Source organism: Ambystoma mexicanum, chromosome 8 (assembly GCF_040938575.1).
Source record: "Ambystoma mexicanum isolate Mex_15411 chromosome 8, UKY_AmexF1_1, whole genome shotgun sequence".
NCBI classification, from domain to species: Eukaryota; Metazoa; Chordata; class Amphibia; order Caudata; family Ambystomatidae; genus Ambystoma; species Ambystoma mexicanum.
The window spans coordinates 840,043,504-840,067,899 of NC_090929.1; the positions used below are offsets into that span (position 1 = coordinate 840,043,504).

The 24,396-nt window shown below is 42.3% G+C and overlaps 1 protein-coding gene across 3 annotated transcripts in view; it reads right to left on the reverse strand.

Moving 5' to 3' along the window:
- The window catches only part of CDH23 (cadherin related 23), a 3,939,560-nt gene that overhangs the window by 621,925 nt on the left and 3,293,239 nt on the right, over window positions 1-24,396 (reverse strand). For all 3 annotated transcript variants that reach the window (XM_069610726.1, XM_069610725.1, XM_069610724.1), the window contains 2 exons: window positions 19,360-19,581; window positions 14,948-15,067 (listed from right to left, as the gene is read on the reverse strand). In XM_069610726.1, the coding sequence (XP_069466827.1) occupies window positions 14,948-15,067; window positions 19,360-19,581 (342 nt within the window). The remainder of the gene's footprint in view (window positions 1-14,947; window positions 15,068-19,359; window positions 19,582-24,396) is intronic.

Consider the following 24,396-nt stretch of genomic DNA (forward strand, 5'->3'; position numbering starts at 1 on the left):
ACCATTGCCCTCTGCACCAGCCTATGATCTGAGTGTCTGGATTGGCTGGAGCGGGTTCCCATGGGCCTGGGACCCTGTCCTGTTCACAGCGCTCAGTGTACTTTTTCAAGGTAATGAGAAAGACTATGTGTCCCCATTGTTGCCACTGGTCTGATCACCTAGCCCGAGAGAGTGCCTGCAGGTTGCAGTTTTTGGTGGACAACCCATGGATGAATCTTGTCTGCATCGCTGGCAACAGCTCCTCTTCTCACATGAGTAAATAGCTATTGTTCGGCTCTGTTGGATCACGTGTGTAAGGACCACAAAACTGAGCCTTTCAGTGTACAATCAAGAGGATTTTATTCTGTATTCGGCAGGTGGCTCACTGCCTCCGGAATCTGGAATTTTCCACCTGCCTTTTGCCTTTGGCTGCAAATACTGTCTCTGTGCTTCCTGCTGCATGGGCCGCACCTTTTCCCGCATGGGCTTGGGGCCTGTGGTTCCACGTATTATTAACTACAGCGATTGTATGGTTTCTTTATGGGCTCTAATATCTTCTTAGCGGTTAGTAGTTGTCTAGCCCTGTAGTTTTCTTATATGTCCTCGTAGCTTCTTATGATTAGTTGTGATAAAGCAGTTGCAAGCTCGGCCCATGTATGCTTGGCTTTCTTGCGTTTCTGCATTTGGCTAGAGAAATGGAAAAGCTTTGAATAGTATGTACATGTATCTGCCCCCTATCTATAAAAGGTGTAAGCATGTTCTCTGTGTATACGTGGGTGTGCCTGCGTATCTTCGTGCTGAAATGCAAGTTAGCTTCATGTCTAATGCTGCTATGTCGTGTTGTCAGTAGTGATGTCATCACGGCTGGATCTTGTCATCAGTCAACCTGATCCATCGATGAGGCACCTTTCTCTTTGAAAACACTAACTGTGTAAGGTTTAAAGGGTCGTCTGAGGGAATATCTCTTTCATATTTGGGATACACTGGCGCACCTGATGATTGGGCAAACAGTGAGTTGTATCGTTTGTTTCTCATTCTTCAGGCTGACATTCACATAGGGGACATGAGGACCATTCCAGGGCCCCACTCTTCACAATTGTGTTGTTCTGCATTCAAAGTAAAGAAAATCTAAACATGTTAACACTACACTAATAAAGCTGGATAGCTAGCTTTAGGTGTACAGATAATACCTCAGAGGAGTTAATAAGGGGAACGCAATGGGAGAAATAAATCAAATTCCCAAAATTGTGTTGAAATGGAGGTGTATATAAAAGTAGAATGGAACTTATGCTTCAAAACAGAAAAGGGGTAAATGTGGAAACTGGTGTCATTTTACCATTTTGCTTCAGGTCAGTGGATGTACATGAGCCTTGGATGGTGCTAAACAGCAGCCAGAATTGTGGCAATGTCATCAGAGCCACCACCATGCTAGAGGAGGTGACCCAGAACACACAGTGATTGGTTGGAAAGCACAGATGGCACATAAGGCTGTGTATGGATGATGTAAGTCAACATCTAAGGCACAGGTATGACTGCCTATGTGCCTACATTTGATCATGAAGGTGGATTTAGCTGCCTGTTAATCCGGAACGCTGGTCAGATGAATACTGAGTACACAGTTTGGTACTGTCAGGTGTATTGTAAAGCTCATGAGAAGGATGGTATCTATGTCATGAAGGTGGGCCCAGCAGTATGACATCGAACTTGGATGGTCATTTAAAGCCATGCCGCCAGGATGTGCTGATAAGAAATCCTTTGTTAATGTACCAGACTGAATGTATCATAATGACATTTCTGTTGGAGGTTCATTGTGTAAAACCATTGTATAAAAACCCAAAGGTTCCCAAGCTCAGACCAAACCTTTTGGTGCAGGGACACTATGCTGGTTTACCGAGCCATGTCTGCACAGCTTTATGGAAATACACATTGTCTCCACCTTTGCTGCCAGTCTACCCAATGGATTATTTTGTAATTTGCTGCAAATTTCTGCAGGTGGAATGTTATGTTTGGAGCAGCACCAAATCTGCAAATGGGGCTGATCATGGTCTTCTTATATCTCACAGCAACAACCCATGTATCTCTGAGAGCAGTGCTGGTGGTTATAAGAGACTACATTGTAATTAACTCTTACTGTTGTATTGTACATTGAAATACATTCAGGTATTTGCTCAGAAAAAGGACTGCAGTCTCTCTAATTATTTTTCCGTTTTTCTGTCCAAATCTGCCTACTGCTTTAACTGCAAATTCACTGCTGACAGCAGCTGCCAAATGTTCATTAGGGAGGTGGCTGGCAATCGTGATGTCTTGGGGGTCATTGCAGGAGCAATCACAATGAGTGCTTTATGGGATATCAAAAGGAAGGCCATGGTCTGTTGTACAACACTGTATGTACATACATAATAGCAGCCAGCATAAGATGAGGTGGTGCAAAGTCTATGCGCTTGATCCCAAAGGTTTACCAATGCGCTGCCCTGCAGGCATTCTCTAAGTGCCCACTAAAGTGCCATTACTAGGGTCAGGTCCTGGGGGGAGATTAAAGTACGGAGATAATGTGTCCCTTTTTTGTAATAGCAGTCTGCGGCAAGAGAATTAAAGTCCATGTTGCAAGGGTACTGTGGGGTAAGTCAGGATAATAAGAGACAAAAAGTGTGTAGCTCCACCACAGCTGTTTTGTACGTAAGTGATAACGCACAAGAACAGTAATGAATGTGTTTGTAGTAGAGGTGGGAGATGTAGTGTAACATGACAAATCTGTCCAACTTACTTTACAGGAACAAACCACAACGTGCACAAAGCATTGCCTGCAAGTGCCACTTTTTACTCAGTATTCGACAAATGTTTTGGGTTTCCACTCCCATTATTTCTACACAGGAAATCCAGTGGGTGTAGTCAAAGTTCAAATTATCTCATGACCTTTGCGTAGCCACTTCAAACCCAGCTAAGGCAGCTTTGGCATGGATACATTGTAGATAAATATACACAATATATGTTAATGAAGCAAAGGCAAGGCATACATTAAATTAAAACAAACGTAGTAAATCAATAATATAGTTGTAAAATATACTATTTAATGAACACATTAAAATAATGATGGAGAATGGAATCTGGGCTCTAGTTGATTTAGGGGTAATTCCATTGAAGAGGCATGAACCCAATTGAGGAGCAATGCAGCTGCCTCACACTCTGGTTCCCAATATACCATGGGTACACCAGGTAGCAACTCAACAATGCATCCACGATTGCATATAGAGAATGATGGGCACCTGAATGCATATGTGCTGGAAATGACGTCTATGTCACACTCTCTTGTCCCTCGCAGAGGGCACGTGGCTAGGAACAGTCAATTGCAGCAAAGAGTTGCCTGGTGCAGTGTGTATTGAAGATAAAATGGAGATGTGTGGTTGAAGTGGACAAAACAGCTGATACAAAGCGAAACGTACACACTTCTCTTTCAAGTACTGTAGCACCATAATTGGAGAAAAAAGTAAAGAAATTCACAGAATGTATGCCGTTGGCTACATTACAAAAGATATGCCAATTTGGAACTTATTTTCCCAGGTTTTCCACGCATCTGAATCAAAACGATGCGGTGAGTGCGTTAACGTGATTACCAACTGAGCCTAACTTTGCTATAATTTCCAGGAAGTCATTTATCAAATACCCTTCAGCTAAGAAGCACACGTGCCTCATTACCACCGAGCAGCCATCTCTGGAAGGGCACATCCAGTTTTAACCACTGAGCAATGAATTGTGGGAATATAAATGAGCTCAAAAGCATCCATTTTTGCCCCATGTGCGAGAATTGTCTTTGCTTTATAGGGCAGAGTTATTTTATATATAGCCTTATCAACCCAATAGAGTATGCTATCAAGGATGCAGACAACCACATAAACGTTTAAAACACATACTGACATCTTTTTTCGTTTTACGGTTTCATCAGGGTGAATTCCATCCAAGAGTTTAATGATTTCCACCCTCTTACAGTTGATTTATCATATTCATACAACTTCCACCATTTTCCTTGTAATTGGAGCAACAAACATCATCAAAGGTTCGGTGGGTTTCAAAAATATATTTAACAATCTTAAAAACATGAAATGTGAGAGTAGAGATGGCATTTTCAGCTAACAAACACACGCGGAGCAGAGCCCCCCAGTATCTATCCCTGCAAAGTCTCTGCCATTTCTGAATCACTGAACAATGCATCCTGGGTACGCATATTAGCTCATCATCATACATTGGGCATCATGACATGTTTGCTGGTCCGGAAACAAGGGTGCTGGTAAGCTCACCAGCACCCTTGTTTCCGGACCGGCAAACTAGGAGTCTGCCTGCTGGGGCCGCTATACCCGACAGGTCTGACCCTGCTGGGTGCAGCAGCCACAGTAGGGAGACCGGTCACGGAAGCTCTGGCACAGTTAACAATGGCGCCGGCGCTTCCGAGTCCCCACTCCCATAGAGTCCCCTTGGACTCTATGGGAATGGGGACTTATATTTCATCGGTGCCTGACTTCCCAGGTTGCCGGACTTGTAATCTCCCGGTGGCACCTGGAAGTCAGGCGCCAGCAAAATGTTACGAGTCCTGCAGCAACCCGCCTGGAGCGTCAGCAGGGTTAGCGCCGGACTCGTAATGAGGCCATTGTTTAGTATATGCTATTGAGCAAATTTGCGTGTGTGCTTGTTAGCTGAAATTGGCTACTCTAATCTCAAATGACGTTTTTTCTTACACTTTTAAACCCACCAAAACTGTCATGGTGTTTGTGTATTTTACTGGTATGTACGAGACTCAAAAAGCATGATTAAGATTCTGGAAAGTCACAGTCCTACAAAAGATGTTCTAAAATGCTTAAATATAGAGTCACTCTACACTCAAATTCCACAACAAGCTATTCTAGATATAGTAAAAGAAATGTCAGTACAATGGACAAATTAGCATTCAGTCCACAATGTATTCCTTCTATCGGACTAGCTTTGACAAAACACTTTTTTTTTAATGCATGGATCATTTCTATCTACAAATAGAAAGAAAGCACTACCATGGGTAGCTTGAGGGCACCTGTTCTAGCAAATCGGTAGGATGGCATGTTTGAAAATACTGTGATATAGAGGGACAGTCATTCTTATATATCATATGTCAAAATCTAGTTATGATACATGGATGACATAGCCATATGGCAAAGAAAGGAAACTGAAGTGTTGCAGTCTGTAAATGGGTTAAATATGCACAATCGCTATGTAAAGTTAACACATACTATGAGTAAGACTTAAGTAGATTTTCGAGTCTCTTATTAATTACCATCATGAGGGTTTCCTTCAACTTAAACCGTCCCATTAAGCAACAGACAAAAACACACTGCTACATTACGGTAGCCTTCATGCTAAACATCTAAAACACAACCTTCTTTTTGGACAGTTTCTTAGATTGAAAAGAAACAGTAGCACTCGAGAAGCAAACCAAAAGAAGGCTAACACATTAATGACTAAATTAGTAGCAAGAGGGTATCCCTCCACTATGATAAGAAAAAAGTTTACCAAAAAGGCATATCATATTAATTGAGATGCCTTGTTGGAGACTCGGCCAAAGAAAAATACTCCCAACAGGATGGTATATTTAAATACCTTCACCAACCTGTCCTATAAAATGAAGACCATCCTTAAATATAACCAGTGGGAAATGTACAGTACTCAAAAATACAAGAAAAACAAAAGAGTTAGATATAGGACTGATTAACACATGAAAATTAGCAGATTTCATTAACTGTAACATTAACAATGTAGTATACATGTTAAAGTATCCATGATAAAGTATCCATGTGGGTTACAATGTATTGGCAACACTAACAGAAATTAAAAGATCCCAATGTTTGAAGACAAAAGCTGTATTAAAAATAAGATCAAAATGGCAGCATTAGTAAAAGAAACTACATATCAAAGGGACACAATTGTGATGATTTGAATGCACAATGAAAAAAACATGTAAAGCTCAAACTGTAATCTATCGAAAGTTTAGATGTTTTGGGCAGCAATTAAGCCACATTATAGGACTAAATGACAGTGTGGAAATGTGCCACATAGTATAACTTGCACACAAGACTATTAATCACTAGTAAGTCTATGCAACAATATATTCAATAAAATTAGTGCTCATAACATATTAAAAAATGCTATAATAATGTCAATTTACATTTACCTCAAGCCAATGAAATAGAACAACAAAAGCAGCCAGCACAATATTGACTATTGATAACATTGACTATGCCATTCGCTCAAAAGATGATGTAATGATGTAGCATAGTTCATTTTGATTTTCACTGACAAACAAAATATACCCCATGCAGATGGCTTGTAAATAACTCTGTGGAAAAAACAGCATGTAAATAGGAATGAATGAACACAAAACAACCAAGCAGGTAATGTGGGAATTAGTTTCTAACAGGAGATAGAATCCTGGTATTTAAGACTGAAAACCCTTTGATGACACTGCTCGCATTCCATTTCTCCACTTTTTCTCTTATGTGTAAGGTTGTGTGATGGTTCCAACTAAATGAGAAGAGGACTAAAAATAAGTCCAGCAAGACACAGATGAAGCAAAATGGACATTTCTGACTAAATATCCCTAGATGCACTAAAAATTAGATAATCTTTCAAAGATAACAAACACTATTACAAGGAAAATAAAATGAGATATATGTTTTTGTTAACTTTTTTATCCACAGAATTAAAGTATGGTATATACATGTACTAACAGGAGTTTCTCCCATGTAGGATCAGACTGTGAGAGAGGTAAAGAAAACCTTTCAGTAAGAAGCTGTCATGAGGAGAAACCGATGGACGGTTTGGTCACGTTGGAAGCATTTGTAGAAGACCCATTACGGTGCTTAGTGCAGCGTTCTAGTTGTTACGCAGTTCTTCCTTCATTGCGAGGGTAGGCATGCCCACTCATCGCATTGCAACTGTTTCTGTTCCTCTCTCCGCTGGTATCGGCTTTCCTTGGCTCCGGCTGACATCCGCCTTATCTTGTTGCTATTCTACTCCCTTTCCCTTGCTGTGCTTCTTGCTGTCGTTTTGGCTTCCTCTCTGCTTCGGCTTTCCTCGCCTTCGTTTCTCCCATTTCCGGGTCTTTTTCGGTCTTCTCTTGCTTTCTTGTAGTTCTATTGCTTCCGGCATCCCTTTGCCGTTCGCTTCCTGTCAGCCTCCTTGCTACACAGCTCTAGGCGTTTCTTTCTGGGTACGTTTTGGGTTGTAAAAACCCTTCACAGTATATAGCTTCACCCTTTTTGTTCATTTCTTATCCTTCACAGCTCGGTGAGTACTCTTTGTCTTATGGGTTTCATTCTGGGGGTTCTAGAGCTTTCACCCGTGGGTTTGGTTTCCTTATTTTTCTTATCATATCTCCTTTCCTGTTCTGATTCCCATTGAGCCTCGCAATTCATTCCTTCTGTGCTATTGGTTACATTCCTTTCCACCATTTGGATAAAACTGTCTTCTATTTGCCCCCGAATCTCCTGATGAACTTACCTGCCTGCTCCCAACCACCACTGGAAGATCTTCTGAACATTCCTGTACCATTCCTTGTTTCTTTGCCTTACCCTCATTGGAGTGCTTCAACTGCTACAAAAGAAAGAAACATACAGACACATCTTGACGTCTGGTATACTTCAAACTACAACAGGGATTTTTTGTGCCACTGGCTTTTTCCCCTCGAGGGCTGGGCAGGGAGATTGCCATTTTGGTTACTGTCTGTTCTCCAGCGTGACCACTGTGGCGAGCTACTGGAACAGACCCTATCTCTTCTCCAAGAAAGGAACTTTGGACAAGCCTGCAAAACCTGCTGAATCCGATCTATCATCCTGTGATTCTGACAACGAAACTCAGGTGAGCCTCACCATTGACAGAAGCAAACAATTGAACCAACAGAAGGTAATAGGATGGATATGTAGATGTCTCATATTTTCTTTGTTCACATACTATAATAAAAGTGTAAAGGCCGCATGAAAAGCATAGAGACCACAAGAAAAGCATAACATTGTAAAGTATGCTGTATAAAACAAAGGAGTTTTCACAATTTGAAAACAATAGGAAATTCGTAGTTAAAAAAACAGGAGATAAGAGAAACAAACTATTATGATTTAAGATATTCCCCTGAAGAATGTACTGAACCTAGAGCATCTAGGGACAGAAACGTGTAGGGTTGTAAGAAGAGTACACACATTACTCAGGTGTATGTGAAGTCATATCCAGAATGTTTTCAGACCATATCTCAATATCATCAGATTTTCATGTATTTGTTTTGTGAGAAAAAAAAGAAAGAAAATAATATAGGTATTGGACAAACTGAAAGCATTTTAGTCTGATAATTTACACGTTTTATGTATGTTTAGATTAGGTAAATATGTTCTGTTCACAGATATGTGCTTTTTAATGCATTTATGTACTTTGCAATAGATGTATGAATTCCAGATGACTTGATGTATTTATTAAGAATTGTGCTAAGAATGTATATGTGAATGTATATGTCATGTGTGTATGTGTTCAAATGAGTATCAAGGACAATACATTAGGTTGAATTTTAAGGACCTTGCTAGTCTTTTCTTACCTATAAGCTGTGAACAAGGAATTAAGAAGGTCAACTTTCCCTTCTATACCTATATAATAGTGTTCAACCCAAATATTGGAAGACTTAATGTATGGGAAATTGTTTTCAGAGTGCACCCATCTAGTATAGCCAAGTAGTTGAGATATCAGGATAGGCAAGATAATGAAATCTCTTTCGGACTGGATGCAGCAATATACAACGTTCCACATTGTACAATCTGTTTTTCTTCACAATTGTGACAAAGGTGTTTATTTGTTACAAATGAAAATAGGTTATTGTTTTATAATACAATCACAACAGAAGAACTTGATTAAGCACGGTTAAATCATATTGTCACCTTGAAATGGCATGTCAGGATGCCACAAGAGTAACAATATAAGAAGAAAAACATCCAATGTTTTGGAAATCAAAATAAGGGCCCTCACCACGTGGGCTCTGAGTCAAAAGCACTTGAAAATGGATATTGACTTGAGCTCACTGGCTTGGACATTAAAAATGGAGGCTTAGCAGATAGGGTACATAATATTTATTCAAGAGAATAGAAAAACAATGTCTGATCATGTGAAAATAATTAACTAATAGTATCCCCGTGCATAAAAAGGCATTTATGGGGCACAGTGTAGTTTAAACACTATGAAAAGGGCACAGTGTTGCACCCACAATATGCACTGTGCTATTATAGTCATGTGCCCTACTTTGCAAATTGCATAGAACTGCATATATCTTCCAATAATTCACTCTTCAGATTCTGCAATGAATGTATCACCTCCACATTTCTCAGCATCAATGGATCTTTAATGACTTGCTACACATAAGATCTCAAACTCTGTCTGCTCGAGGAAATCTGGAATCGACCCAAGACATATTAAAATGATGCCCCTGTTTACCTAGTGGAGCTGGTAATATAGAAATATAGACATCTGTGGCAAGGGAAATGCTTGCATTAAGCACCACATGTTTGCAGACCAGCCCATTTGTTCCCAAACCTGTGGGCTCCACTCTGCCCAACAGAATGGCTCTGTGTTGTGTGACGAATCACAAGCATTCATCCCTTGTCCATAACGGGGAGCCTCCAGCTTTGAGACTAGGGAGGTGAGTCTTCTACGTAAACCCTCCCTAGGGGTTGGGGCAAATGGGACCTCACTGGGAAAGACTCCCCCTTTGGGGACAAGGACTTCCGTTTCTTTGAGGAACTCCCTAGACCACCTACCACAGCCACATATAAGGGACTTTCTGCTATAAGGAACAAAGTGGCATCTTTACATTTGGCAGAAGGCAATGCAACAAGAAACCAAGATGTCTTTTTAAGCAGAGATGTGCATTTAACTGGAACGAGTCATAGAAGGAGGGATGGAGAGTATGGTATGCAGGGCAAGCCACGTGACATTATCGTACTTGCTGGAGGTGGAGCCGAGACAGGTCTCAAAGCCTGTGACTTTTGAGGGAATGAAGAACACCAGTGCAGCACATTGGAGGCCCAGCGTATGCAACAGGGAAGAAATCGTTGTGAAGAGGAAGAGAGGTATCACGTACCCAGTGAGTGCACGCCCACATATGCAGCATGGTGGGGAGGATGCCTGAACAATGATGCAGAGACCACAGTTGCTGGAAGTGTGAACAGCTTCCTATCAACAGCAGCCATATATGGCAGTAACCCAATGAGCAGGGGCGTTGCTAGGGGGGGGCTAAGGGGGCTATAGCCCCTGATCTTTTGGTTGTAGCCCCGGATAGAATCTCGGGAGCTACAGCCAAAAGACTAGCTAGCCCCCAGTCCCGACAGCTCTGGCATCAGCGTAACCCCGGGTCTTTTCCAGACCTAGCAACTCCCCTGCCAATGAGAATCCGAGGACAGGATGTTGGAAAGAGTGACGAGCAACATTCTCCTACAGAGAGTTACCGGGGACCGAGGAGATGCGGGAGGCCACCGGGTCATCATTATATGTATGAAGAAACGTGTTCTTCTCCTCAGGATGAAACATTAAACCTAAAACTGTGTAATTGGAATGGTGAAAGCCAGAGAAAGCAAGTAACAAATAACCGGGTCTAGAAAGACTGATATTATATGAAGAGAGAAACTGGTCCAAGTCCTGAGGGCGAGTTGTCACTAGAAAGATCAGTTAATAAGAGACCTGAAAAACCTATAAAAGAGGGACTAACCTTCCCTGCTGAGTAGCAAACAGAGACTGGAAACAAGTCCCCTGGGAAGAAGGGAAGATACCCTATGCCTTCAGAGTTGAAGACTGGAGAAAGCCCAATATAGTGTCACATAATGAGAGACAGAAAATACGATTGTCAAGACAACACGATGACAGAGGAGACAACCTCAGAAAGAGAATCCATGACAAGGAAGGATAAAAAAGGGATCAAGACAAACCCAAATTAGGAAAGCCTGAATTAAAAGACTGGGATGAGTCTGTGTGTTTGGACAAGAGTGTGAGAACATATATGAAGGGAAGATGGCCAAAGTATTAATAGCACAGAAAGCACAAAACCTCAGAGTATTTTGTAGGAGCTACAAGAGTTGATCAAAGAGTCTATCCAAGAAGATTATGTTAGGAAATATCTGTACCAGGGAGAAACTTGTATATAAAGAGACTAGAGAAGAAAAGACCAAGGAAAGGAAGGTATTCTCATGGCCTATTTAATTTAGTTGTATATAGTGATAGGGTCATGTAGAGTTACTCTGGATAGAGGACATTTTTACTTTGGGCTTCCTGACAAGTGATGAGCACCTCTAGCTCCTTTAGATAGGCAGGATATTCCCTACAGGAATAGGGAAAGATAGGCTTTATTTCTATCATTTAAATAAAGATAATTCATAACATCCTCAATATGTCCCACTCCTTCTTCCGACCCATCACAGTTGATACAGATAGATTATTGAACCACAGGCACCTAGATCAGATCAGGTGGGTCTCGCCCAGATGGGGACCAGCTATATGCTTGCTAGAGCAGTTTCTTGCAGAATTGTAAACTCTCACTCCATCCCAGGAAAGAGAAACCTGTCAACCTGTCCCACAGAATACTTTTTGGTACAGGTGATGGGGGAACATGAAAGGAGGGGAGGACACAAGTGGATGAAATCATGATCATATATATTTATTGAAAATGAGAAGGGTTTTTCCAAGAAGCACTGACCAGAAGGCATATTAATGGCAGGAGCAGGCCCATTGCTACGATATGATGTGATATGTCATTTATAACGCGCCTATACACAAGGGTTTCAAGGCACAATGAGGCAAGGGAGGGGAAACCGAGGGAAGACAGAGATAGTGATCCTACTAGGCCAGGTGACATTGAGATCACAAAAGTGCAGGGGAGGGGGAAGGGGAAAAGTGCTGGGGGAAAGGGGAAGGGGCAGTGCAGTACATAGGACAACAGTAACATAAATAAGACAATAAATAATAGATAAAAGTGTGTCCAGCTAGTGGCAAGTAAAGGGGTAAGTGCAGACATCAGGTGTCAAGTGCTAGTAGAGGCTGAAGGGATACAGAACAGTCCCTGAGTGCAAGGGTTGCCAGGGGGGAAGTGCAGGTGTGCAACTGGAGTGTAGTGGACCTGGGCCCGAGATCAGAGCGTAGCCAGGTAACCAGTGCAGTTTCGGATTCAGCCAGGAGATCAGCAGGGGAGAGGAGGAGAGAAAGCAGAAGCAAAGAGGAAGGTCTTGAGGTGCTTCCGGAATCAGAGATGGTTCTCCTCAAGTTTTCGTGAGGCAGGGAGGCTGGTCCAGAGGGAGGACCCAGCAGAAGAAAGAGATCTACCACCAACTCTGTGCTTGGAGAAGCGACTGACCCTGAGGGAGTTGGAGGCGGATGAGCGAAGACCCCGAGAAGGAAGATATTTAGGAAGGGAGAGTTGAAGGTATTGATGCTGGGTGATTACATACCTAGCAGATTGATAATAATTTACACGCCATATAGAAAACACTGTTCTGTTTTGAAAATACATTTTTCATATTCCTATAACCAGAGTAGCAATAACCAGTGTAATGCACAATACCTACAATTATTTCTAATAGTAATTGAATTAAGCTAAGGGCGAATAGATTTAAAATATCAATAGACAGTGTTTGGATACATTTAAATCCATGCCTTCCCAAAGATGGGTAACTGTGGTAAGATGCATACCCTGACAAATGCTGGTGGATCAATGGGTAACTCGAGACCAAACAGGATCCAAAACACTGTGGTTTGTTCAAGTCACAACACAGAGGTTGGAGAAAGGTTATAGGGCTTCCAAGGTTTGAATTAAATAAAACAAGGACCCATCTACATATAGCAGTGCGAGGGTCCAAGAAAAACACAAACAAGGCACAAGGAATGTTGAATCGCATAATCAAGAGTAGGGCTGCAGTCCTGTGTTTGGTTTCCTAGTTCACAGCAGTTTGTTGTCAGAATTGAATCACCTTGAATTATTCACAAAAAATTGCTCACTGTTCCTGGTAGATTCGATAAAGTACAGGATGCATGGGTAGGGCTCTTTGGCAGGTGTTAGAACTACTGGATTTTGATTTTGTAGCTTGGCATTCTGATGACAGTTAGATGTCGTCCCCGTCTATGCTTTATCGAAAGCCATTATTCTCACTCCCCCAGACAAGGGCGGCATCAGTGAGGAGCCAGCCACAGGAGTAGGCCGATTAACAGCACATAACAAACTCAGGGTTTATAGCAGTCCCACCACACTTAGGCTGCAGCCTTCACTAGATCACAGATTCCTACACTGCCAAACTCTATTTTAAACTGTAAACCACTAATATTGTCCTTTCTCTGTTTTCCATCATTCCTTCCCCTCATACTTTCACAATTTCTCAGGGTTTGTAGATTTTACCCCATGGAGCGGAGCACCTTACCAGTAACCATGCTTTCTCGTAGTTCCCCTTTCCCTTCTATCTTACTTCTTGCCTTTTATATTGGCCATTAGCTGGATCAGAACCCCCTTAGAATTGAGGGCCAAACCAAATACATGGTTTGCAGGTTCCTTGATGACTACCCTCATCCTCTGTGCGAGAACTCCTCTCTACCTCCTTGTTATTGTGCACGCTCTCCTTCAGCTTCCTGTTCTCCATCTCCATGCATTTCACCTTTCCTGTTTCATTCCTCCCCTCAAACTCTGCTTTCCTTTTCACCTTCTTGACCTCTTCCCAACTTTAGCTCTGACACTGACCATGCACTGATTACTTCATCTTCATTCTGGACCGTTTCCTCTTAATCTTTGACTGTTCCTTTTGCACACCTTCTTTCCTTCTCTTTCTTGATCTTACCCTTCTCAGGGTCCAACCTCTCTCTTGCACTTCCTTCCTCCTTGAACGGTCTCTCCTCCAAATCCAGCCTCTCCCTCATACAACTCAACCTTCCGGACCACCTTTGAAACTCCTTCCCATTTAGGGCTCCTAAATGAACTGGGACACCTGGGCCCTGTTGGTAATAGGATTAGAAGATTGTTTTTCAGGGTTCAGACCCTCCTCCTGAAAATGTGTGCCAAATACTGTTTTGATTAATCATCAAGGGCCCGCTTCATCACTGGTTGAGATGATAAATAGAGAGTCGCCATCTTGAAGTCTGGTTGTCCAGTCATGGTGGCTGCCATGCTCTGCTTTATGTCTACTCGCTCTCGTACACCTTCTTCTCTGGCCTCCATGCATGTGAGTTGCTTCCTTTCTAGGGCATACTGCAGCAAGCAACTACTGAGCTTTCAAGCCCATCTGCGGTCCCTTTCATAGACCACATGCTCTTGTCTCTATTCTCCACATCAGTCTATGGTAAGATTATGATGCTGACTCACATTGCCATGGATTTCAACATTCGAATCTTCTACCCTGAACATTTGCGTGTATGTGTCTGTGAAGCGGATGAGCAGACTGGCAATGTGGGGGTATGGTCAGGGGATCCCCCATCTAACACGTTTGGGGCTAGTACTGTAGAGCAGATGGTGTCACCAGCCCCCAGAGTGCCTCACAGACCTTTCCTCAGCTGCTCACATGTGAGTTTGTCATGACAACCAACTGATGATGTGACATGTTACTAACTAGAAAGCAAGCACATTTTGGTCGGTGCTGAATCCTCATCGTGGCTTTATGGTGGCACTATTATGTTCTGTCATGTTGAAACCATCAAACAACAATAAAAGATTTAAAAAAACAAATCATGCACCTCAATTCATGGACCCCTCCACTACATCCATGATTGTCCTACACACATGTGTTTCACTTCCATAAGTGCCATCTACCTCAGGTTTCACCACAGCAAACCCATTGCCAACACCACAAATGGGCACTTTTAACAGTGATGAGTACACTGTCAAAGGGGAATATTTTCTAAAAAAAATGAATGTGTTATCATTTTCAGCATTACTGCAGATGCAGAATGCACTTACCGTGGTAGTGGAGGTAAGACGGCGAGCCACGATTGGGCACTGGTCTGTAGCAGTCACTATGAGAGTGTAGCGGCCTAGGCATACTTCATAATCAAGCTCTTTCACTGCACGGATTAGACCCTGAAAGAGAATGAAAAAAGTGAAATCTCAAAATAGGTCACAGCAAAAGAGGATTGTCATTGAGCTGGTTATTGCACATGCAGGTTCCTCTAAATGGCTTTTGTGATTTAGCAAGGCACTTATTTGAGAAAAATGCGACAGTACCCACATAATCTTGATAATAAATTCCAATATTGTCACTCAATCATATCATAAAAGAAAACGTTTTATTTTCAGTTGGTGAAATTTCTCCCTAACTGGGGGTGGATCAAGCAAAATGTATGAGTCCCTGCACTGATATACATTTAAGGTATTGCATCAAATGGAATAGTTTGAAGTTTTCATATGTAACACTGTCTAATTATGTACACCACAAAGTGCCTATATGCTGTGATGATCCTTCCTGTTCCTTTTCTGTTAGTCCAAGGGGCTCATTGCTATATGTGTACTTATCACTAGTCGTGATCTAAATCTGATCATGTATACAAATATTGTTAAGACTTCTACTTCATAGTTTATATCTATCTAATTCTTACAAATAATAGCATTCTATTTCAATAACCATCAGGCTAAAATGTTATGCCACTGCAAACTTTTCTAGTTGTCCATTATGTTTGTACGCAAAAGTGCACAACAATTAATTGCTTTTCACTATGAAGGATTCACATTAGGGAGTGGCTTTCTCTTATTTTGTTCCAGAAAGTAATTCCCATTATCAGCCAACTGAGTTTCAGGGTCTTGGAAATTCCCATTACCTCTCCCCCCTCACCTCTAGAGAAAAGGGTTTCTTTGTGTACAGTGGACGGTGTAGACACTCCATGCAAGTGTTTTTTTCTATGCACATTCTTTGAAACTTACTTCAAGAATTCTGGGAACCCGCTTGAAGAGATGTTGGCATGTGAATTAAGAGTGAGGTTGGAAGCTTATCTCTAAAAATGGAACATGCCCAGTGTCCATCGGCATGTGTTACATTTCTCAAAAACAGTGCAAATATATCTAGGTGGTAGGCTAAGAAGAAGAAGTAGATAATGGCTCACGAAAAATTGGTTGCTTTTATGGCTCTCTCTCTGACAGATCTCTAACAAAAGCAAATGGACACAAGGCTTCATTGCGTTTTAAGAGACACACTCTAGGCCTTTTATTTAAATCATTAGTACCAAGGGCTGAACTTTGGCACCCGAGAATTGTGCAGCCTCTGCTACTATTATCAGTGGATATGTACTGTGCAGTAGTTCACTGACTGATAATGTGTACAGGCAGGCCTGCACATTGGTGAACCTGAGCATTCTCAAAAAATATTCTGGGCCTACTTGATGTTCTCCAAAATTCTTATGTCTACCGAATCATACTTGATCTGAGAAATGTTTGAAGATAAGCCCAATGCTTTAGAGCTGCACTCGGCATCAGTATGTTCTAGAATAAAGCTCAACGCATTGCCCATCTTCTAGAGTGTGCTCGGCCCACCAGCTCTTCATTCCCCAAACCATATACAGATATGCCAGTTGACCTTGTTTGTGGGTGGATATTTGATATCTTTGGTACTTGAATGGGTTATGAAAACATAGAGGAGTTAGCATGGCAGGCATGAGTTTAGAATGGGAGTCTGCAGGCACCAGGAAACTGGCACAGCCAAACATACTAGCCCTTATTGCATTGGAAAGGGGAGGCAGGAGATGTCCCTCAGTGCAGAATCAGCAAGAGCTCCCTAAACTAGAGGGAATGTCTAGAAAGTGGCTCAAGGGGTATTCAAGAATGTCTGGAAATATATGTTCCATCTAGGGGTAATCCCATGGAACGGGCCTCCATCAAGAACAGTTGTATGCCCAAACCTGAAAAGGAAGAACCCCAAGACCCATTTGCAAACCTACAACATCTGGAAGCCAGGTTCAAGAGGACTGTGTCAAGCGAATCTATGCTGCTGAAGGAGAGAGTAGTGAAGGTGGGACAGAGGTGAGACTGCTCTGAGAGATGAGGCGGTGGCTTGCTGCATAGCAGCGCATTGTTAGAGAAGTAGTACGCTGAATGGGGCAGAGCTGCAAGAACCACAAGGGACCCAGACATTGGGGGCTTGAAGGAGACAGAATAACAGAGAGTAGAGTGTGAGACAGGCTTGGAGAGAGTTGGCAGTGCGTGCGGGTTGCTGTTTCCTTAGGAGGCGTGACCACTTGGCAGAGGGTGCAGGCTACTATACAATTTCTAAGCCTGATCTGCCTGGGTGAGCAAGCAGGATGCCATATGCCTAGGAGGCATCACTGTCTGGCCTCACTAACCTAGCAAACCTGCCCACTTGTTAGAGGGGGCAGATAACTATCTTTCTAGCAGACTGACCAGATGACAGAGCAAGGAGGGGGCTACATCCTTAGATGTGAATGATCCAACTGGCACAGCAAACACGATGGTAGTTGCCTAGAACACCTGGACCACCTGGTACAGTGATCAGGGTGCTATAGACATCGAGGGCCTAACCCACCTAGCAATGCAAGAAGATCCCCATGTACTCAGTGGTTTGACCATCTGATATCCTATGGAGCATGAATTTGCATACTCCTGAGACTTGAACTGCTGTGTGTTAGGGCCGGCAGAGGGCTATAACCCTAGAATATCAAACAACCTGCCCATAGGCGAGCTGGATTGTAGACAAGAAGGGAGCTGGGCACTATATCATTGGGACTGAGTTGTGAGAGAGAAGGAGACCTATTCCAAACCTGGTGTCGCGCGACCCTGCCCTTGACCAGCAATACAGCTTAAACCTTTGTATTGTGTTAACAAAGAGTTGAACTGGATCTCTTTTGTGATCTGAGCTGTCATTGTGTTACAGGGTTTAACCCAAACTGTTTATTTGTGATTATCAGTAGGGTTGAAAATTAGAAAGCCGGATGCTTCATGTGTCTCGTCCTTGTGAATATTTAACAGGACATCTTTGTTCTGGCCTGAGTGCATGCCAGCCAGCAAGGTAGGGTCCAATTTGTGTTTAGGTCTGAAAAGTCTTAATACTTTGGTCTGGGCAGTGCTGGGTCCTGGTAGTCCCAATTCACAAAGTATATTTGTAACAATCGGTCGTTTGCAACATGTTGGTAATCAAGCTCTCTTCCGTTGCAATCAGAGGTCATAGGTTGCCCCATGTCAGGTGCACATATTACGCAGTTTGATTTTTTCTTTGCAGTTTGCTAGGTTTAGCGCCGTTTTTGTAATAGAAAAAGTAAAACTACAAGTGCTTTGCCTATATACTTTCTGAAAAAGAAGAACATGAGCCTCATTACGGGTTTGGTGCTGCAGAATAACTGCAAAACCCCTTTACCGTTACCATCACCTGGTCCTGTGCCATTACCATAGGGCAACCAGCAGTTGTATGGGGGTGTAAATCCCCATTTCTGGAGTCATTTGGACTCCATGGGGAATTTTGGAGGATTTACCACAAGCAGTAATTCCACAAGGTAAATCCACTGAGTTGTGGGGGTAAAGTGGAGGATGTGCCTCCTGCACAATGCTGGAGGCAGATCCTCCACTTGAATCAAACCCCATAGTATGACTGTACAGCAAAGCAGCAGTAAAGTGGTGGTAGCAGCAATACCACCACTTATTTTCTATTCATACTGCGCTGCCCTACTTATAATGAGGCCCAGTGTAATGACTTAATGACTCAATGATCTGACTTTACTGCAGGCAGGTGGTGCCTAAGTACTCATGATGGGATTGCCCGTCAAGGAGTAGAGAATTCAATCTTTGACTCATATCTACGATGGCTACTCTATCGCCCGTAGTTTTTCATAGTTAAGTGAACCTGTCAGGGGTGTTTGCACCGCCAACTTGTTGCAACAACTTAACATTGCAATGGCTGCTGTAATGCAGAGGCGCCACCAAGGGATGGCCACGGGAGGCCACGGCCACCTTTATAAAAACACGCCTTGCCCCACAGTCCCGGTCAGTGATGTGTTTGTTTTGGTGTGCCACCGCAAGATTTTCAGTAGGCCACCCCTCTGAAAAATGTCTGGGGCGCCACTGCTGTAATGAGGAAACAGAACATTTTAAAATGGGTTGCAATATGCTGGGAAGAGGATTGGGGATCCCCCAAAACATGTACAGTTATAGGAGCCCACATATGAATAATATAGTTATTTTTTGCTACATCCCTTATTTATTGACAAACCGAGGGCCTAATTGCCAATTACTCTGGTAGAGTGTACTGGTTGGAAACTACTCCTCACTCTTCGGGGACCAGAGATGGCCTCTGTGTTCTGTTCCAACCATAAACTGTCAAAGAAATACATTGCTGTGCCATTGGGGCACTGCTGTGATATGACACAGTGACTTACTGTTGCATTGTTGATTTGAAATGTGTTGTTAAGATTGCCACCAGTGATGGCATATACGATGGTTCCATTGGGACCCTCATCGTAATCCAAGGCTGTGGTGGTGACGATGACAGCGTTGAGTGTGATGGGTCCCTCATCTAGAGTGACTTCATATTGGAGCCGCTGGAACACAGGAAAGTTGTCATTCTCATCCAGGATAGTCACGGAAACAGTTGTGGTCGCCTAAGTAAAAGAGGGAGACAACACATTAGAAAGATAAAAAGGAAAGACATTTAAAAAATAAGACTTGAAACAATTCAGTTTAGATATGGTGCAAACTGCAAATATTGGAATGAAAATTCACCAGTGTCATGTAAAAATGCCATGTGAGTTAACCCTCAGGTGACAAGGATAGATGGCTGCTTGGCTTTGATAACCAGTGTATTCTTCATGTGGATAGTGTTTTCCACTATCTGCTTTTAAAACAAATACGAGCACTAATCCAGTGAAACATAGGATGACAAGTTAGGAGCATTTTGTTTCTTCATGAAAATGTCTTTCTATTCACCTTCATTGATACTTAGGTCTTCGTCTGTCAGTTTAGGTCCTTTAATCAGGCCACACAACAGTCTACTTGTCTCCCCATTTACCTAGGTACATATCTTCCTATCAAAAGGGAACTAAATCTTCTGGGTTTTGGGGCAAATACTAAATTATGCAAAACAGAAAGCGGAACTTTGGTGGAGTGCCCGTTGTAGATGCTGAAATCTGCAAGAGATACACTTTCACACCGGGCATTGTTATTTTGCTTGCTTCCTTGTCTGTCTTGAAGGAGCACTGCTTTTAACATATGTGGATTTTAATTGTTATGTTTTTTGTGTAGGCACAGAGTACATTATTAGCATTTCTTTTAACTTGAATTTGTATGTTATATGTTTGTGAAAGGTTTTATTTATGAACCGTATCACAATAAAAAAAATAAAAAAAGGAGGACTGCTATGAATCAATTTCTTTTAAAGCATTGAAGTAATCACCAGTGACACTTTGGGGAACACTGTCATGCAAAAATACGCTTAAAAACGATAAAAATCTGCTGTTCGCTTGGCTCCTGTGGACAGAAATCGTTCCCACTGTCCACGGTCGTGCCATGGCTCGTGCTAAAAACTGTTCATTATCTCTCTCTATCTCTCGCTCTCTGACTCGATTCCTATCTCTGCTCTCATTATCATTTGATGTGAGTGATGTCCGTCTGCTAGGGGGAATCTACTCAATCTGATTACAATTTAGGAGCCCAGGTAAATTGATTCTGTCATGAAAGTCAGCTCTGCTAAATAATTTCACTTTTAGACAGTGTTCTCTGTTTCATTAAAATGGTGTTGGTGGGTTTGTACCAAAATGGGCTTGCCGACCTTTGGGTGTATAATTGAACATAGCAACATTCATGTATAAGGCACCATTGTATACTTGCTTCTGGGCATCAGTAAGTGGCCTGCCATCAGCATGTTAGACAACACTTTAAGAAAGTGCCCCGTGACTTCTTCTCTAAAATGTGTACGCCTGTTTTTGGTTCGCAATCCTACTACAAATGTGCTGCCAACAAATTGAAAAAAGGACATTCCTGACTATTATATCTGGAAGGTGGCCTCCAAATGATTTCTTGCTGTAACTAAAGTTATTCTAAATTTTGCATTGGCCTTTCGTGGGGGGAAAAGCGCAAACCCCTTTAAAAAAACAAACAGGTTTCAACATAGCTATAAATGTACAAGGCCTGGTGGCAGATTCGTTAAAAATCAAACTAAAGTTATATCCGGTTGGATTTAGTGTCCCATAGGAAGCCACAGTTATACTTGCCGAAAACCCACCTGATGTCATTTTATTATCAAAGTTGTTTCTAGTGGCTAAAACAACTGTCAGAGATGTTGTGTATCACTGCTAGGAATGAGTTTCAACGAAGAACAAACTGTTAGGTCCATTCCTAGAAGTTCCCTTTGTTCTCTGCTGTGGATATTTGAAACCCTCCCAAGAGGACATGCTATAACCTCAGGAGGCAATGAGCGGACCAGTGCTTTAAAGGATACTCACACCAGGGAGACAATGGCTGACGTCTACGCTTTAAGGCAGGCAGGGTGAGGGGGAAGTTTAGAGCAACCCAGGAGAGAAGTTAAACCAGTGATGGCTATTTCTTTAATTAACAGATCAAATCAATTGTATGATATGATATGATATGATATGATTGGTTATTTATAACGTGCTTAATACCCAGAGATTTCTAAGTGCGACCCGGGGATGGAACCTTTGTTGCTCCGTGTCATCTTGCTTCCAAGGTGAGCACGTTGTCCCTGAGCTATCCTCCCGAGACAAAGGAGGAAATATTTATCATTAGCACCTGGGTTGGGGGGGCGCAACCAGTCAGGTTGCTTGGATCGTGGGCTGAATCCCGAGCAACCTGATGGCTGTTCCTCCAGCCCCGCAATCTTCCACCATCCTCCCTTCACTTTCATACTAATTTAGCCCCAAATCCCTCCCAGCCCCACTTACTTGCTTACTGCAGTGGCGATGCCCACCACCGCTGATTCGCTCTGTCTCCCTGCTTCTGGACACTATGCAAATAGAAGAGGGGCTCTGTATGGAACCGCACCTTCCAGCTCCGTGGTGGCCATCTTGTGTAAGTCGTCCTTTTCATTGAAAGAAAATACTTTGCTCTTAGCACCCCAGGTTTCCGGGTTTGAAACCTGGGGTGCTAATAGCAATAATCACCCATTCCAAGGGCTAGAACGGGAGATAACGGGAGATAAAAGGCACTGGGGACGCTCGTTGAAGGCCCTTGCTATCACCCATTATAACCCTTGGAACAACAGGGGGTAATTCCTTAGTTGATGGTGTGTTTTATTTGTAACTTTTATGGTATTCTTTTTGCCAAAATCAATGATAATTTACTTGAAGATCAAGAGGTTCCATCGCATTGAAATTCTTAGGCCACACCCATTTCCTTTGCACTATCCCCACTTCTTGCAAACAAGGCACACTGGGGGTCACATCAGAAGGTAACCCATGTGTTACAACAGCTGAGATTGGCCCCTTGCAGAAGGGTTAAGATTGAACAATTCGCTGTGGCAAAATGTCTGTATGAGGGGGTGAGCCAGAACCCCTTAGTTGAATCATCTTTGGACTCAAGAAGGAGGATTTTACTGTAATTCATTTGGGGTACAGTTTGCCTGCTGTCCTCAGTTTTTGGGGTGATGACAAAGCTTTTTAAGGAGGGAGTCAGACCCTCCCCTCACCACTTCAGAAGAACATTTCAAGTGACCTGCTGTTGGACAAGGCCTGCTTGCTGCTTGGACTCTGGTACCCAGGGCTCTGCCTGCTGAAGTGGCAAGGACCCTGGATACCTTCCTGGCTGGGGAAAGCAGAAGGATTCACCTTTCCCAGAAGCCCTGGACAGGGTCTCACAGCAGACCATAGACCTAGTGACAAGTAGTAACCCACTCCTTACTTTTTTAAAGACATGTGCATAAAAGTGAACATGGCTGCAAAGACAACTGCCTACTTACCTCTTTCTTCATCCCCAGACTCCCCCTTTCTACCAAAAGTTGAAATAAGCTGTGTATTTCATTACACAAGTGTGATCTTAGTATTTTGATTAGTTCGTATGCCTTTTAGTTTGATTAAAAGCTGTATTTCAACACAAACTTGAATGGACATTTCTTTTCTTTTGGTACCACAGTAGCCTATTTGATTTGGAGTCTTCCTTGCTGACTCACACCCCTCTCGAAGAGTATAGCCTTGCCTTGGCCATGCTACCTGAGGAGGCGTGGGAGCTATACCATTCCGGTTGTGACTGTTTCACCTTCGTGATTGAGATCAGTGTTGGTTTAGTAATAGTCTCGGGCTGAGTGGGAGTTTAGAAACCACTACTCATCTCTGTACCCCTGCAGAGAAGTAGTCATTAGGTCACACTCAGTCTCCCTCTCTCTGTCTCAATGTGTGTCTCTGACGTTTCCCTGTGGGTGAGAGTCTCATTGCAACTGCATGTTTGCTTGAGCCATCTCGGTCGATTCTGACTGCTGCATGTCCAGAGGGAAAGACAGCTTTTGCTGAGTGGAGAGGCTACTTGTGTTTTGTGCAAAATGAGCTATTAAAAAACAAAACATCTGAAATTATTTAATAGTACTAACATTATAAAATGTCTCTTTTTTAAATGTAGTAATGTTAATTTCTAATGATGTTTTCCACTATATGATAGGTAAGGTTATTTATTTTAGTCATTATAAGACGTTTACTCTTGTATTACTGAATAAAGCACATTATCAAATAATGGAATAACCATATATATTATTTGCCTAAAGATGATTATTATTCCAAGATGGACAGCCTGGTACACCCTTGTCACTCCATGAAACATCCCTATGAGGTGAAGCGGGGGATATAGCATCAGTGAGATTTCTAGTCTTCCATGCATACAATTAAAAAGCATTTTTGGAAAATTAAAATCACCCCAGATGTTCATATTTGACAAATATCTGTGATAAAAGGGTTATGTGCTTGATTAACTAAGAACACAGCGGTGTGCTCATTTAATGTTTCCCATCACTCACCCTAACATTACAGTTTTGTAACGTTGAAAAATGTATACTGTTTAGGAAAGCCTCCAGGTTTGGATGTGAGGATAGCAAGGCTGAGACATTAGTCATTCCAAGAGCTGTCCAAAGTGAATTCTTCCTTGCTCTTGGTAAGGATGGAGGAGCAAGTGCTCACTTCTCAATCCATAGACATCCTAATAGAGTTACATATGGAGGATATAGGTTTTGACTGATCACTGATTCCGCAACAAGGAGGTGATCAACAAGAGGCATTATCTGTTGCTACAATGTTATCAATATTGGACTTAAAAATTTGAAACTTTTTTTTTCAAATGCTAAGTGCAATAAAACAATTATAATACTGAATAATTCACTGGTATAATGCTATTTTGCAATGACATTTTGATGCTCTTCCCCTCTTTCATTACTGCTTGCCATCATTCTTAATTTTCTTGTCTGTTTTAGATAATTTGTTGTC